A 16,093-nucleotide genomic window follows, 5' to 3' on the forward strand; every position below is an offset into this window, starting at 1 on the left:
CGCTAACTCATATACTACTTTATTGGGTAGATTTGAATAAGGAATAAATATTCCCACATATCTAGCTACAAGCATGAGATCCTGCCTCTGTTTTGTGAGGACTAAATAGACTCTCATTGCCGTAGAAAGAAAATATGAACCTTAACTCTTGTATTTGCTTTGTATGGATACTATAATAAATTTGTGCTTTAAAACAAGACAAATTTATTCTCTTGCAATGCTGGTATCCTTAAGTCCAAATCAGTTTCCAATTGGGATAAAGGGCATGTCAGTGGGGCTATGTTCTCTCTGGAGATGCTAGGGGAGAATCCCTTTACTTTTTTACCTTCTGCAGATAAATTCCTTGCATTCCTTGGTGCATGGCCCCTTCTTGAGACCAGCAACAATGCACCTTCAAATCTCTCTCTGCTTTAGTCACGTTGCTTCTCTTCTTTAGTCAAAACTTCCTTTGCCTTCCTCTCATAAGAGCAGCTGTGATTGCACATAGGGCCACCAGGACAATCTTCCCATCTCAAGATCCTAAACTTAGTCACACTGGCAAGGTCTCTTTCTTTGGTCATACATTGGTTAACATTCACAGTGTCAAGGAATTAAGATCTGGATATCCTTGGGGGCCATTTTTCAACCTTCTACAACTCACTTTCCTTTTTTTTTTTTTTCCTTTTAAAATCTCCTCTTCCACTTTCCCTCATGGATTAAATCCTGGTTTTATTTTACAAAGGGATGCAGCCAACCCTGTACTCTGTGAAGGAGGCTCTTCTTGGCAGACCCAGCTGGATACGGACAGGCAATGAGATCTGTTATTACAAGTAAGTGAGAGGCTTGAGAAGGTTGTTAACTTCCTTTTCTCTGTCATTCCCTCTTAATTTCTTGCTTTTTCCATATTCATATGATAAGCATCAGTAATCTGTGCTTGTCTGTCATACTTTTTCCTCTGTCCCAATGGCAAATGCCCTGCCTTTTAGAGATAGAAGCTTGTTAAACAGCACTCATAGTAGACAACAAGAAACATATTTTGATTTGCTGAAAAATGGTTTCTCTTCATTTATGTACATTAATACTTCATTATGCACATCTAACTTTTGTTGTCAGACATTAAGAGTTGTACAGATTTTATCTGTAATTAGTACATGAGACATTAATTCTTTACTCATTTTCACTGGGCACAGTGAACAAAAAGTCTGAAAATCTCTGACATTTTCTTTTCCACCTGTGCTTCACTTTCCAAAGTATAGGGGAGTGAGTATGTGGCAGACACACTTAAGTAACTCCTCTTCCATAGCAAGATAGTTTTTGAGTAAAAGATAATAATAAAAAAGGGAAGGGCTACAATATTCATCTTCAGACTTTGATTAGTAGTCAGTTTTATCAATGTATCCTGCAAAGTTGTAATGAAATTTAAATTGTCCCTATTTCTTGTTTTTGATGAAAGAAATGGATTCCAGACCCATGAATTGCTTATGAGTGCATTTTTTAGATGGAAAATAAAATTGAAGTACATAAGAAAAAAGTAAAAGGATAGGAATTGTTAGGATAGGTAGAATATACATAATTCCTTATTAGCTCATTGCCAGGGTTTTATAAAAAATGATAGGTTAGTTCTTATTTTCGTGGATAAAGTAAGTCTTATCTTTAAGATTATAAGAGAACCGGTGGGTGTGAGGACTATTACCAGACATTCTAGAGTTTAGGATTGTTATCACTGTCAATATCAAGGAGTGTATGTACACTGAATGCTTCTTGGCTTTTGAGAATGTGAGGACTGTATTGATAGATAGGAAAGGCCAAGAATCTTGTTGCTCTGTTAGATAAAGCAGAAATCACCCCAGAGATAATGACAGTCTACAAAACATAGCTGGGCTGACTAACAGTCTGTAATATAAGAGTTGGCAGTGTTCAGTCCTTGATATATGAAGATATGAATCCGAATAGCTTTTTCATATATTCTTGAGAAGGAATCAAAATATTAGAACTTTGTTGGATTTCCATCCACCTAAATGGCAATTACTCTCTGGCCCACTTACCTTAAGACTCTCGGGAATTTCTTTTTGTTCCAAAGAGAATTAGGCTAAAATTTGTCTAGGTTGTAGCATTCACAATTATAGAGGAAAATATGGAAACCTAAATTTGGACCTTTGTGTGTCAAGAATAACTTTTGGTTTCTTCTGAAATTAATTACCATGAGTAAATTTGAAAGGCCCAATTTAAAAGTTAGCCCGGACCTGGAACTTATTAAGAGATTAGACAAATATCATTTTGTGTCCTCTCTCAATGGGAGAAAGCTCTCCCTGGAGGATGCTTCTCTTGGAATTGGGGAGCAACCTCAAGGGGAACAGGTGTGTGTGAAGAGAAGGAAGAAGCCACACATCCAAAAGCACATCCCTAGCCTAAAGGAAGCCAGTGTTAATAGCTTCTAGATTCATTAACAAGACAATTGTTGTGTGATTAAAGAGCAATAGAGGGGTAAGATGAAAACCGTGCATGTATAATGTAATTCATTTTTCATATTCCAGCCATGAATACAAGGGAGATGAATGGATAAGATTGTCATATTGCAATGTAGTTTGTTTTACAATTATTCATCACATTATGTTAACATATTTCCAATAATGTTATGTAACAACAGAGTAGATACATGTAATCTCTGTTCACCCACAAATCAGAACATTTTCTCTATTATAAAATGCCTTTTATTAAGCAATATCTTTCTCCTTACTTGTGCCTCACAATCTTTGAGTTGATTTGCTTTAGAGGATTTGTTTGCTTCATTCCTGCCTTTATTCTCCATGATTTATCAGTTTGGTATAACTTTAGCTCCTTATTTCTTTATGTCCTCTCTGGTAGTAGAGGCTCAGAAGTTCTATTGCTAACATGCTATTAAATTCCCAGACATAGTGCTATGTTTTAAGTGGGTGCCAGGGTATTCATTGTAGGGAGAAATGTGAGCCATAGAGGTGGAGTATCTTTTCCACCCTCTTTTTTATTAGTGCATTATACTTGTCCATAGTGGTGGGATTTATTGTTACATATTCATAAATACTCACAATATAACAGTAAAATTTGGCCAATATCATTCCCTAGTATTTCCTCCTTCTCTTTTCTTTTCCCTCCCCTGGTCCCTTTCCTCTACTCTACTGGCCTCCCTTAGATTTTCATGAGATGCCCTCACCCCACCTTTCTTTTCCTTTTTCCTCTGACAGCAATGATGAGCAATTGTGAAGGTGGACTGTCTACTTTGTGGGACCGATTGCCATCCATTAGAAATAATCTCCAAATTATTTTGGCTGTGTATCTAAATCATGTACTTATGCATGTACTTACTAATATAGATTTGTTCCTAAATTATTTTAAAATAAATGATACATGCATTACTAGACTATTATATATTGTACATTAGAACATGTGCAAAAAGCAAAGAATTTTTAATGAGAGAATGGTGAAACAAATTACACTTTTTGTTATATGTTTATACTATTGAAAGCTCAATGCACACTACATCCACATGGTGAAATTCACCATCACACACACACAAGTGTAAAAAGTATGTAGGAAAATAAAGGAAAAAATACAGTAGTAAGTAGCCTTTTGGATAATTTTGAAAATTTTGACTAATGTTCCAGATCTAATTAGATGATCTTTCCCACATGAACTGTACTGAGGATAGGGTGTTGGCCATGGGCCTTCTGCTCTTTTCTTGATCATTTATGATTGCAATTTAGCACAGTTATTGACTGATGGCTTCTAAGCAAAATGTTAAAAAATATTTTCTGTTTTGAGAGGCTTAGCTTAATTTAGATAATATGATCTGTAAATCTACCAAAATATGCTTCCATAAACTTCCCAGAAGCCAAAAGCAAAACAATGAGGAGGGGCAAATTATTCTTGCTCCTCCCTTGGGAGACTGCCTGTGCAGCCACTGATACTGAACTACCTGGCACATGGAAATAGTTGGTGTAGAATTTAATGTACTTTTCATAATCCATGCCTGGAACACCACAGGGATGGATGGATGAGATTGCTCATTATCTAGTTTGTTTTGTAGTTATTCATCACATAAGGTTGAAGAGGACTGCCTAAGGGCAGTCATGTAAATCCACATATTAAATGTGAGACAATTTAATTTCTTTCTTATTACCTAGATAATTGTAAATTTAAGGAGAAATTCTAATATTTTTTTCATGTGTGCAGTTGATCATCCTGCCCTCCCCTGCAGCATGTCCTACCCCTTCCATCATACCCATGTGTTTCACACCCCCGCCCCCCGCCCCCAGACTACTCAGCTAGAAAATTTTAAAAAAGGGCCCTCAGGATGGAAGGACATAAATGGCCAGACTCATTTTTCCATACTGCTCATAAAAATAAGTAAGGACAGTTTTAGTTTCTGCTTTATTTACTTTCATATAGCCTGCTTCTCCCTCTCCTGTACACAGCCTCACACCTTTTTCCGATTCTCTCCCAGCTCTGGTCTACAGTAATTTTGGTGCTGAAGGGCAGCGGGAGGGAAGCTACACGCTCTGAGTAGCCCTGTAATACAGAGCAGCTGATCTCTTCTGACATTTATCTCCGCTCGTGAGAGGAGATGGAACAGCTCACTCATGAAGATGAATGTCATACAAGAGCTCTGCCATCATGCATCCTTCCGAGGGATCTCAGGAGAGAGATTTGGTGCTATATAGAATATTAGAGACGCTGCAGACATGGAGAAGCCTGGAGACTTGGTTGCTCTGCCTTATTAGATCCTGTTAAGTGAAATGATGCACTCTTGTTAAACAGGGCCATCATCATTGTAAGATCATCTAATTCACTCTCTGCTTGGCATTTGCTAATATTCATGCACATGCAGAAAAAAAAAAATGACTTCCCAGCATTTTTAAAGTACAAATGGAAATAGATTTAAGTTCATAACTATGCATTTGTGTACTCTGCTCCTGGATTCATTGAAGGCTTTATGATTACAAAAGTACAGATCCTTCCAAAGATACATGATTTGGGGAAGGGACAAAAGGGGGGGGCCTTGTAACTGTGGAGCACTTGAGTCTGTCTAGCCCAGATCACCTTTGACCCATGATGGCCTATCTAAGATCTAGTGAATGCAGAATCTGAGAGCCGTCCAGATTTTGCCAGGCTCCTTTAACACCTGGGAAGAGTAGATTGACCAGAGAAGTTTCTTGGAATTGAATTTCCAACCTCTCATTAATGGAGTGATCTTAGGCAAATTATCTTGACTTCTCTCAACTTTAGATTCATTGTCTATAAGAATGAGATAATAAGGGCAATTATGGAGCCATGCTCAACACGTAGAAAACTTAGAAAAATAGGTATTCAATGAATGTTAACAACTATTATTAATAATTAGTAGAAACATTGTGGCATCCAGCACCAATGATAGAAAAAAAATCATAGTATATGAATCCTTTTTACTAATTCCCATCTGAATTATTTTACATCTGTCTGTTATTTTAGACTCTAAATTAATAGGCCTGATTTATAAAGACAGAAACTTCAAATTTTTTACTTGCTGAATTGAGCCAAAAGACTATTCACCCTTTTATCCATTATTAAGAGGTAGATGATATACATGAAAAACTCTTAGTTTCAGATTTATGTCCACACTTGGAATTGAATCCTGTTTTACTGTACTTGTGTGGAATTATACCTGTCATTTAACATCTGTAAGCCTCAAGGTTCCCATCTGTAGAATGTGCATTATAATGTCATTAAGATTAAGAGATAAAATATGTGTTAAGCATTCTAATTATTATTTCCTGAGTAATTTATTCTACAAACTTCAACAGCTGCTGTGCCCAGGCATGAGGCACAAAGGCGAGACATAAGGATACATAGCCTGATCCCTGCCATGAAGCATGGGCAGTGAGGAAGGGGACAACAGTGTGATGAGAGCTCCATGAGGGGACTGTCAAGGAAGGCTTCCCACTGGAGGAGACTTTGAGTCCTGAAGGAAGGACAGGAGTCAGCTGATGAAGAAGTGAGAAAAGGCTTCCCATGCAGAAGAACATGGAAAATATCACAAATATGCAGGATAGACGTTCCTGCCTTGCAAACATCCCCCAATAGGTTCACATCATAATCGAGAAAACAAAAATAGGTCATGGATGGGATCTCACTCTATCACGGACAAATTGAATTGTCACAAGCCAAGTGCTTCACTGTAAAGATTTATCAGACAGTTCCCATTAGAGGAGGTCTTGGGAAAGGTTAAAGGTCTCTGAAGAAAGTTTTACTGGAGATAGATTCAACTTCTGGATGTTCCTTTTACAGTGTGGCCACCAGGGGACTCCAATGGGAAGTCTGACATTTGCTTTAGGTTCAGCCAGAGTTTAGATCCCAGACTAAGGTTGTAACTGAATGTACTTTAGCCAAGATTCATGCTAAATGAAGTGATATCCAGTTTTCTTAAATTCCAACAGTGTGTACTCCCTCCTGGGGAAGGGTGGCTTGTCAGTGGTGAGCTAACACCAGCAAGCTACAGGGGGTAACACCTTAGGTGTGCATGTGATGCTGGTGTGAGAAGACAGATTTCATGTAGTCAAAACTACCATTTGAATTCCCTCCCTGCAATCACTAGAACCAAGGAAACCCACGAGCTGAGAATTAGCCCATTTTATTTTTCTTTCCATTCCACTGTAGCTGTTCTTTGTTTGGAGTCCCGCTTTGTTCTGGATGGGAGAGTGCATTGGGATAAATACAGAGATTTCATTGACTTGTCTACTCTCACTCCCTTTCTTCTGTGGCTGAATAGGGGTAGGGTTGAGTTAGCATAGGGTAAATGTGCTTGTGATGTGACTTCAGCATACTTAATAGAGCAGTGGGGAAACCTAAAAAGAAGCAAGGCCCATGCCAAAGAAGACCATCTCTACTGGTCTTTAGGGGCATCTGTTATTTTTGAATCAAGATGCAGAACCTGTTTTCACTTTTTGTAGGTAAATGGCATGGTGACAGTGAGGCAATGGTTAAGTGTTTCCCCTGTCTTAATATCCATGAATGTGCTTGTGTGTGTGTGTGTGTGTGTGTGTGTGTACTCACTTTTGTGTGCTTACAGGTGAAACATTCTTCCATGCTTTGGTTGGTTGTGCCTGGCTCATTCATTTCATTGGCTCTGCCATTGCAAGGAGCCGTAACTGGCTGGTACCTGCTGTTTAATTAGGTATCAACTGAGTTTTGTGCCTTTGCAATGGAGCCTTTACAGGTGAAGTCAGAAAGCAAATGAAAGAGAGCATATGTGCCTTATATGTGTTTTAACTGTCATCTGCTTCTTTACATACTTTCTAATTACCACCGTGTTAGCTTTGGGAGACACTTCAGACCTTTGAGAAAATGTGGCAAAAGTAGACTCCATGATGTATCAAAATTTAGATAACACCATGGGAAAAGATACCCGTTTGCAGTTCCATTTCTGAAAGCACAAAGGAAATAGGTTCTATTAACCTGATGCTGAAAAGCTGGGAAGATAGTCTTTAGGGTTTGAGTTGTTATGGAGTACCCTCTTTTTCTTAGAATGACCAAGGCTCCAAGGCTGCCATGTTGACAGAATTTGAAGCAAATGAAATGTATTATGTTATATTTGGTGGGATCACCAGGTTCTCTTACTCCTATTCCTAGTTTTATATAAACCGGAAAACCACAAAACCACAAGAAATAAGAGATTTTTCTATTAGTTGCTTTCTTACATGCTTGCTTTTTTACTTTCATGGGGGCTAGCATGAAGATTGCAAAAAAGCAGAAAACAGTAACCTGTATTTTATATTTTGCAAGAACACATAGGAATAATCATCTACTATTTCTTCCCTCATCCTTTTTATTTCTCCCTCTAAACTGGAAAACCCATGGTGGTTCAGGAAGCCAATGTTGTATGTGTTCAAAGATGGGATTACATCTTTTGGTGTCCAGTGAATTTTGCATTGTAAGGTAGCCTTGATGATAACATTTCTCAGGAAAACCTGCACAGCCGTCTCGATATCAACAGGCAAGATGAGAGCATAACTGGCAGCGTGTGGTAAAAATATTACTGGGAATGTACTTCTGGGTGCAATTTACTTTGATACTGTTCTCTGAAATATCAAAATTGGTTCTTCATCTTTGACAAAGGAAAATGTGCATTCTCAAGCTTTAAGAAGCTGAGCCACATTTGGGGTGACAAATATATTCCTTTGGCAAGAAAGTATTAAATAGTGGAAAGAACAAAGTCTTTCCAGCCAGAGAGATCTAGGCTCAAGTCTTGTATTGATCACTTACTTGCCTTGAGACCTTATTTTTCTCTATAGTTTCATTTCTTCATCCACTCAATAGGTTATTGCAATAATAACAGAAGATGAGATATGTTAAAAGTTGAGTTGGAACTCAATACTTAGTAGTGATTGCTAATAAATTGATTTGGTAGGTGGAGGAAAAAGGAAGGAGCTTCACCTTATGTGGTCTAAAGACAGATTGGGGGACCCAAATTTGGGTAATGAAGTGTGTGTTTGCAGTAGAATCCCAGAAAGCACAGAAGTATTTACATTTATCTCTATTTTCTAGCTCAGTGACTTGATAGCCTTCATTTTCAGACACAGCAGGAAAGGCTCATGCATATATACCACAGTTGCGGGGCAGATGGCCAGGCTTCTGTATTGCTGAGCTGATTCATGACCTGGCAGTGAGTCTCTTGCCCATTTCTCTGTTTTCTAAATTTCACCCACAAACACATTTTGAGTGAAGTTCATTTTACCACATATAATACCTGAGTTTATAGCATCTAGGACCCTAGGTGACTTCTCCCAATCTCTCCCTCATTTTCCTCTCTTCTCCTCTTTCTTTAGAAATCATTATCGCCAGAGGGCAGCTGCCACAGGATCCGGGAAGTGCTATTATACCCTCACCTTTGTGGTCACCTTCCCACATGATGAGGATGTCTGCTACCTGGCCTACCACTATCCCTACACCTACTCAGCCCTCATGGTAACTTCTGCTTATGTTACTCCAGCAGGGATGAAAGGGCTTTCTGAAGTTTTCCTGAGAACATTCTGGAGACCCTGGCTGGCATTCTGGGTGGTTGGGGGAGGGGAACTATTGCTTTCTGAGAGGAGCCAGGTTTTATCATCACAGACCTCGTGGCTTTCTATGTGCCCCATCTCCTTCCCTGGAGAGGGCATGAGGCTGAGCCATGGCCAGTAATATTCGGATAGCCCAGAAGGTCTGCAGATTGAGTGTGGGAGATGGGGGCATTTCTCAGGGCTCCTGACTTTTAAAAGTCCTTGAGTTAAGCATAAAGTAGTCAGATTGCCATTGACTTGGGTTGAAACCACACAAGGAAGCTGAGATGCAAATCTAAAGTATTCTCCTTGAAGGGAATGGAGAATCAGGCAGGGAGATGATGCTGGAGAACTCCCGGAGTGGCTCTTATGGTTATAGACTAAGGGGTGCTGGAAGGATCAGGGTGGAATGGTAAGAGTGGGAGAACAAAACACTGAATCACTGGCCATGGTCTTTTTTAGGAGGGGAGTGTAGAAGAAGTGAGTCCAGACTCATGCAGAATTCCTGTGTGTTCTCAAAGTCCCTACAGAAAACCTTATGAGCCAATTTTGAGTGAACGGACTGATTAGAACATGAGGTTTTCTGTCGTTTGAAAAAGTTGGCAAACTATGACTTTTTCCCAGCTATTTCATGGATATCCTGAGGATTAATGAGCTACAGTATCTTCTTCAAAGTATTTTCGTCCTCTGTGTTCAAGCAAAATGTTAATAGCATATTTATAATAATATGCGTGCCTAGGAGTGTACGTATTATTTAGCCTAAAGGATGGGCATTCTCATTTTAAGACTGTGATAAGGAATTGGAAAAGATAACAACCACAAAAACCTTTCCCTTCAAAAGGAATGTTCAGGTATAAATGGAAAATTTTCTCATTGAACAGGCGCATCTTACACCACTTGGCTACCCACTTCACAAAAGTGCATCTGTCCTTCTCTCCATATGTCGTCTTGCCTAAAGAAAGATTTTTACTGTTTTCCAGATTGCAAAAGATACACAACTAGTATTATTTGTGTATCACACTTAGAGAACTCAAGAAGTGAATCCAAGAAATGTGCATCACAAGCTATGCTGAAACAAGCCATGTTTGTTATAAAACATGTTTGTTGCCTTTAGGGACAGAGAACAGGCAGGATTCATGAGCTGATTTTATGGTCTCACTTGTGAAATGCTGTGCATGAAATGTCTACTGGGGATGGGGATTCTTTTTTCTGAATGTTAAATTACTTTTTTCCCCACAGTTTTTATTGGTGCATTATAATTATACATAATGGTGGGATTTGTTGTTACATATTCACTTGTGCACACAATATAATAATACAATTTAGCCAATATTGTTCCTTAGCATAAGGGAATTCTTTTTGAGTATGTGTTTGCCTTTCCAATTAGAGGAAGAGACTGCAGGTCTGGGACACTGTGCTTTCTACTTTTTAGAATATCTTGGGCCCTGCTGAGATTCTTGCAGGCAGTATAAAACATTAGAATTCAAAGGGGTTTGGGAAGTTGTCTAATTTACCCTTAACATTTATAGATGCAAAAACCAAAGTCTGGGAGTCGAGTCCTACATCTGGCTAACTGCCAAGCAGGGCATAGAACACTGATCTTTGATGTCAATTCCTGTGGCCTTTCTACTTCACTGTAGAAGAAATGTTGAATAAGTTCAGATGAATTTCGGTTTGGGGATTAGCTCAATGTCCTTGCTACCACATATCGTAGTTACTAAAAAATGCAGTCTAGTTGTGTAGGTCTGTGTGATGATACAGACATCATTGAAGTCATTGATCCATGTTTTTTGTCTGTGTTGCTGAGTACTGTGGATGTGGATGAGTCGAAGGAGATTATTTCTTGACAAATATGGTCCAGCTCTTATCCCAGGATGCTCTGATGGACTCTTGCTAAGTTCCTACAAGTTGGTTCAAAATCTGTAACTCTTCCAATCAGGCTTCCACCACACTTGGGTGCCCACTTACTCTCTGGAGACTGTGTCAGTATCTAAAGTTTACAACTGACATAATTTAGGAAACATTAGGGTGAATGGGGGACCAATTTCATCTTGGAGGGAGAAAAAACACAAGGAAACACAAGAAAAAGACACACACAAAGTGAACCTTCTCTGTCCACTTAGAGGGGGAGAGAGGCTTTGTTCATTGGTCTTTGTTGACTTGTTACCTAGCATACTGACTGTGGACATTTCAGGAGAGTTAGTGAGAAAGACAAGAAAAGGAATCATTTCTAACTTCTCCTAAGTGAGTGAAACAAGGTTAGAAAGACAATTTGTCACTTGAAAGTGAAAAATATATATTCTCAATTTTAGGTTTTACCTTTCCAGTAACTCATGGTCTTTGTCTTCTCTAGATTTAAGATAATAATTGACTCTGTGACTTCTCTTTAAAAAATTCCCCCTACTACCACGAACAGAATAAGTATATTCTGCAATGTACACTAGTCATTTATTTTTTTGGACATGTCCTAAGAAGAAACAGTTTTTATTCCAACAGATCAGTAATAAATTAAATATGACTAGTACCCCAAGGGCAGAATTAACTGTATGCCACTTGAGGGTTATGCTGAAGAGTGAAAAACATATTTCCATGTGGGATTCACAATTTGTAAATCTCTTCTAGTGTGAATTATGCTTAATAATTATAGCCATTTTTAGAGCAGAGGACCTGTATGTTGGGTGTTTGTCACCATGAATACTGTTTTGAAACTTTAAAAATTTTATTATTCTTTTAACATAAGAGAATTAGTATTTGGTTCTTTCAAATTGATCCAGATGCTTGCCAGCAGTTCTGTTGGGTAAGTGTCCAAATGGTAGCAGTAAAGTAAATCTAAAAGAAATACAATATTATTATAATTCTAATTCTGAAGCAAACCAAAGGAGTTTATTTCAATCAGCCAAATCAGGACATCAATATTGCAATGACTGTTAAAGTATTGTTAATAATACTGGTTAGAGTATTGAGAGTATGTTATGGATTATCTCTAGGTAGCCAGAAGTATTGGTTGAAAAAGGGGCCCCAAGACACTTTTCTTTTCTTTTTTTTCCCCTCCAAGATAGTTTCTGATGGATATTTTAGGAGGTAAGGAAATGGGACCTTATTGAAAATTTAGAACTGAATAATTGGCAAGAAACAAGAAAAGTGATCATAGGTCAGATCCCTGTATTGGGAAAGTTTAAGACTCTTTTTTTTAAATTTGTTCTTTTTAGTTATCCATGACAGTACAGTGTATTTTGGTAAATTACACATACGTAGGATATAATTTATTCTATTTGGGATCACATTCTCGTGGTAATACATGATGAGGAGTTACCAGGTCATGTGTTCAAACAAAAGGCCAGGGGGTGTGGGGATATGGCTCAATTGGTAGAGTGCTTGCCTTGCATGTACAAGGCCGTGGGTTCAATCCCCAGCACCACACATACACATAAAAAATGTCCAATTAATTCTACCATCCTTCTTATTCCCTCTCCCTCTCTTCCCTTCATTCCTCTTTGTGTAATCAAATGGATTTGTATCCTTTCTCTCCTCATCCTCCCTTGTTTTTGGTTAGCATCCACATATCAGAGAGAACATTCGGCCTTTGGTTTTTTGGAATTGGCTTATTTGTTTTAGTATGATATTCTCCAGTTCCATCCATTTACTGGCAAATGCCATTATTTCATTCTTTTTTATGGCTGAGTATTATTCCATTGTGCATACATACCAAATTTCTTTATCCATTCATCCATCGAAGGACATGTAGGTTGTTTTAACACCTAGGCTATTGTGAGCTGAGCTGCTATATCAATATAAATATTGATGTGGCTGGGTCACTGTGGTATGCTGTTTTTAAGTCCTTTAAACCAAGGAGTAGAATAACTAGGTTAAATGGTAGTTCCATTCTAAGTTTTCTAAGGAAAGAGTGGAGCAGAGTTTTTCATCAGACACAAATGCCCCTGTGGAAGATGCTACTATTATTGTCTTTAGAAATGAGAAACAGTATGGTGTAGGGGAAGGGAAAGAGCAGGGTGGACAGAGACAGAAAAAGACAAGAGACATAGAATATCATTTGAATAACATCTTATAAAGGTCTCAGAATAAATGAAGAGTTTAAGAAATGTCAAATAGGAAATGTTGACTTTTACATAGTAGGTCAAAGATGCAATGAGTGAGCTCTGAATCAGCACAGCTGAGTAATCAAAAACAGACCCCTGTCCTCATATGGGCCACAGCAGAAGACAGGCACCAACGAAGGGGCTCGATAGCTGGGAGGTAAACACGAGTGGCCATTCAGAAGGAGCCAAGTTGTATGTGAATTGTAAAGTCTTTTGTTACAAGGACAACCAAATTCTAAGGTCTTGAACATGAGATAGGAATAACATTGAGTAGGACAGGCCTGGATTTGAGTCCAGGTGCTGTTTCCTTACTCTTAGCCATGGGCAAGGTATTTATAGTCTCTCAGCTTTGGCTTTTTTTTTACCTATAAAATGGAAACATGAAAACAGTTAGTATAGAGATTTCTTTGAAGGTTCACTTTCACATGGAATGTATAAGCAAAGTGCCTCCGTATAATAAGCAATACTAGGTAGTAACCATTAGAGCATTTATTCTTTTTTAAATGGTAATATGCAGTAGCCATCCCCTGTGTTGGACTGATTGGATACCCATTCCAAAATTTATATTAAAAAAAAAGTTATATGAAAATCCAAGTCAAAGATCAAAAACCAACCCAAAGGCTACTGATGGTTTTCTTAGGTTAGTTGATTATGATTATTTTCTCTTTGCTCTCTTTTCTAAATAATCAGTAATAAAACTTTATTTTTAGTGGAAAAAGGATAATAGGATCCCCTTTTCTTTATAATTGCTAAATCTGTGAGCAGATATCTAGAGACTCTTTTTTTTTTCTTTTCCTTTCTCATTCTTAAAATAAGTCCCTGGAGTTGGAGGTTGTGACTCAGTGGTAGAACTCTTCCCTGGCATGTGTGAGGTCCTGGGTTTGAACCCCAGCACTACAAAAGACCAACCAACCAACCAAACGACAAAAACAACAAAACAAAGAAACCAAATATAAGTCCCTTTAAGTTGGAGAGGGTAGTATTGTCAGCCTGGGAAGATTTGAGAATGCTCATTGGAAATTGTAACTTTTCTTTTGCTAAAAGTTGGTTTTTTTTCCCCTTATGATAAAAAGTCCTTTATTCTCTGATGAATGTTTTTAAGTGACAACTGAGAAGTAGGCAGCACACAAATAAAATAGGCCATCTCCTTAGTGGTGGACCTTTTTTCTCAATTAGGGGAAGAGAGTACAGTCCTGTAGGTGGTAACAATGAGAAATGAGTGATTTTCAAGTGCATAGTGCTTCCCACTCTATCAGCAGCCATCAAGTGGGTCACCTGCTGAGGTCGAGGCAAGTCTTTTATGGAAGTTTTAAGGGAGTAGTTGATAAAGGAAAGGGAGACAGAGGACTCCAGTGTAAAGACCCAGGATGAGGCTGCAGGATAAAGTTATTGGCCTGATGTCTTTCACTGATAAGATTTTCTTTTAAGCAGACAACCTCTCTGGTGGTTGCCATAATTACCTTGAACTCATTCCCATTTTTATAAAGAAACCCACCCATGTGGACAGTCACTTGGCACAATCACCCAGAAGTCCTTATTCTCTACTCAATAGTCCCAACAATATCCAATCAGACAGAGCTCTCCTGGACCTGGGGTGGGAGTACTCACCTGGAGATCATCTCTGGAATAAGATGATGCCATTGTCTACAAAAGGAAATCCAACAGAATTTTTTTTTTTATAATGGGTTTACTTCTAGTGGTCTTCTGTATGACTGGAGCCAAAATAATCCCCTCTGAGTGCAGGTGTTCCATATTTAGTACACATTTTGTGGGAGGTCCAATGGGAGATGGATTTCATTGAGGAGTGCAGGGAGAGGGCTAGGCGACAAATTGTGGTTTACAGAAAATAAGCTTAAGTGAAAAGATTAGGCATTTGTTGAGTTGTAATGTTATTAATCATTGAAAATGTGATAATGGAAAGGTTAACAGAGAACTCATAGGGGAAGAGAATGTTCAAAGCACTTCTCCTGCGTTGGCTGCTAGGGAGCATGGCACAGCAACAGTGCTGTGGATGGTGGGCACCATCATGCCGGTTTGACTTTTTTTCTCTCCGTAGCTAATGGTGCTTAATGATTTCTATGGAAAATTTTGCTGCTAAATCTGTTTCCTGTATCTGATTTATAGAATCTAGATTTTGTTATTTTTCAATCTCTTGGTATCAAGTACCAAGCGATGACTTTGATGGGGTAGGGGGCACACACAAGCTCATTGAAACAATTTGTCAAGATAGTATTTTCCAAAGAATATTCTGTAACATTCCTGATTCCTGAGATATTTAGAGAAAAATAATTTAATGGTCCTACAAATCCATGAAGCACTGTGTGCTCATTTTTCTTCACATATACATGGCATATTAAAGAATCTGAGAAGTTGTACAACCATGAAAATATTGTCATTTTATTGAAGTCACCTTTCCCAAGTGTGTTGGCTATGAACTATCTGCTTCCTTCCCCTTCCTTTTCATACACCAGCGCTTACTAACATTCTGAAGACTAAACTTTGGGAAATGCTGCCCCAAAGTTTCCTTCCTACTTTCTGGAGCCTGAAATCTCGTTAGTAGTTGTGCAATAAGGGCCACCAAGTCCAAATTTCAAAAGTTAACAATGGAGCAGCTTTCATACAGAAACTTATGAAAGTAATAAAAATGATTTGTTTATAATCACAGAGAGTAAAATCTAAATCCAGCATTATCTATCTCCTCTTAACTAAGGTGCTGGGATTGCTCATTTCTAGGATGGCTGAGAGACCCAGCTGACACTCATGTGGCATTTTTATTCTCATTCTATGCCATCTCTCCTGAGCTACCCAGATATCTATTTCTTATATCAGGGCTCTGATTAATAATTTAAGATTGATATGCTTTCCAACTTATGAATGTCCTTAGTAAGCTTCTTTGAAGAAGATGTTTTTCTATTCCCTAAATAGTTGTTTTATTTTTGCTCTTTTAAAAACCATTTTTTCCCTACC

At 38.3% G+C, this 16,093-nt stretch overlaps 1 protein-coding gene across 2 annotated transcripts in view; it reads left to right on the forward strand.

Annotated features, from left to right (window-relative positions):
* Agbl1 (AGBL carboxypeptidase 1) overlaps nt 1-16,093 on the forward strand; it is a 719,307-nt gene that overhangs the window by 112,781 nt on the left and 590,433 nt on the right. For both annotated transcript variants that reach the window (XM_046439390.2, XM_058577088.1), the window contains exons 13-14: nt 722-809; nt 8,817-8,955. In XM_046439390.2, coding sequence (XP_046295346.1) covers nt 722-809; nt 8,817-8,955 — 227 coding nt within the window. The remainder of the gene's footprint in view (nt 1-721; nt 810-8,816; nt 8,956-16,093) is intronic.

The sequence above is a fragment of the Marmota monax genome, unplaced genomic scaffold (assembly GCF_021218885.2).
Source record: "Marmota monax isolate L192 unplaced genomic scaffold, Marmota_monax_Labrador192_F-V1.1 WCK01_AAM20220418_F8-fsc00005, whole genome shotgun sequence".
Lineage (NCBI taxonomy): Eukaryota > Metazoa > Chordata > Mammalia > Rodentia > Sciuridae > Marmota > Marmota monax.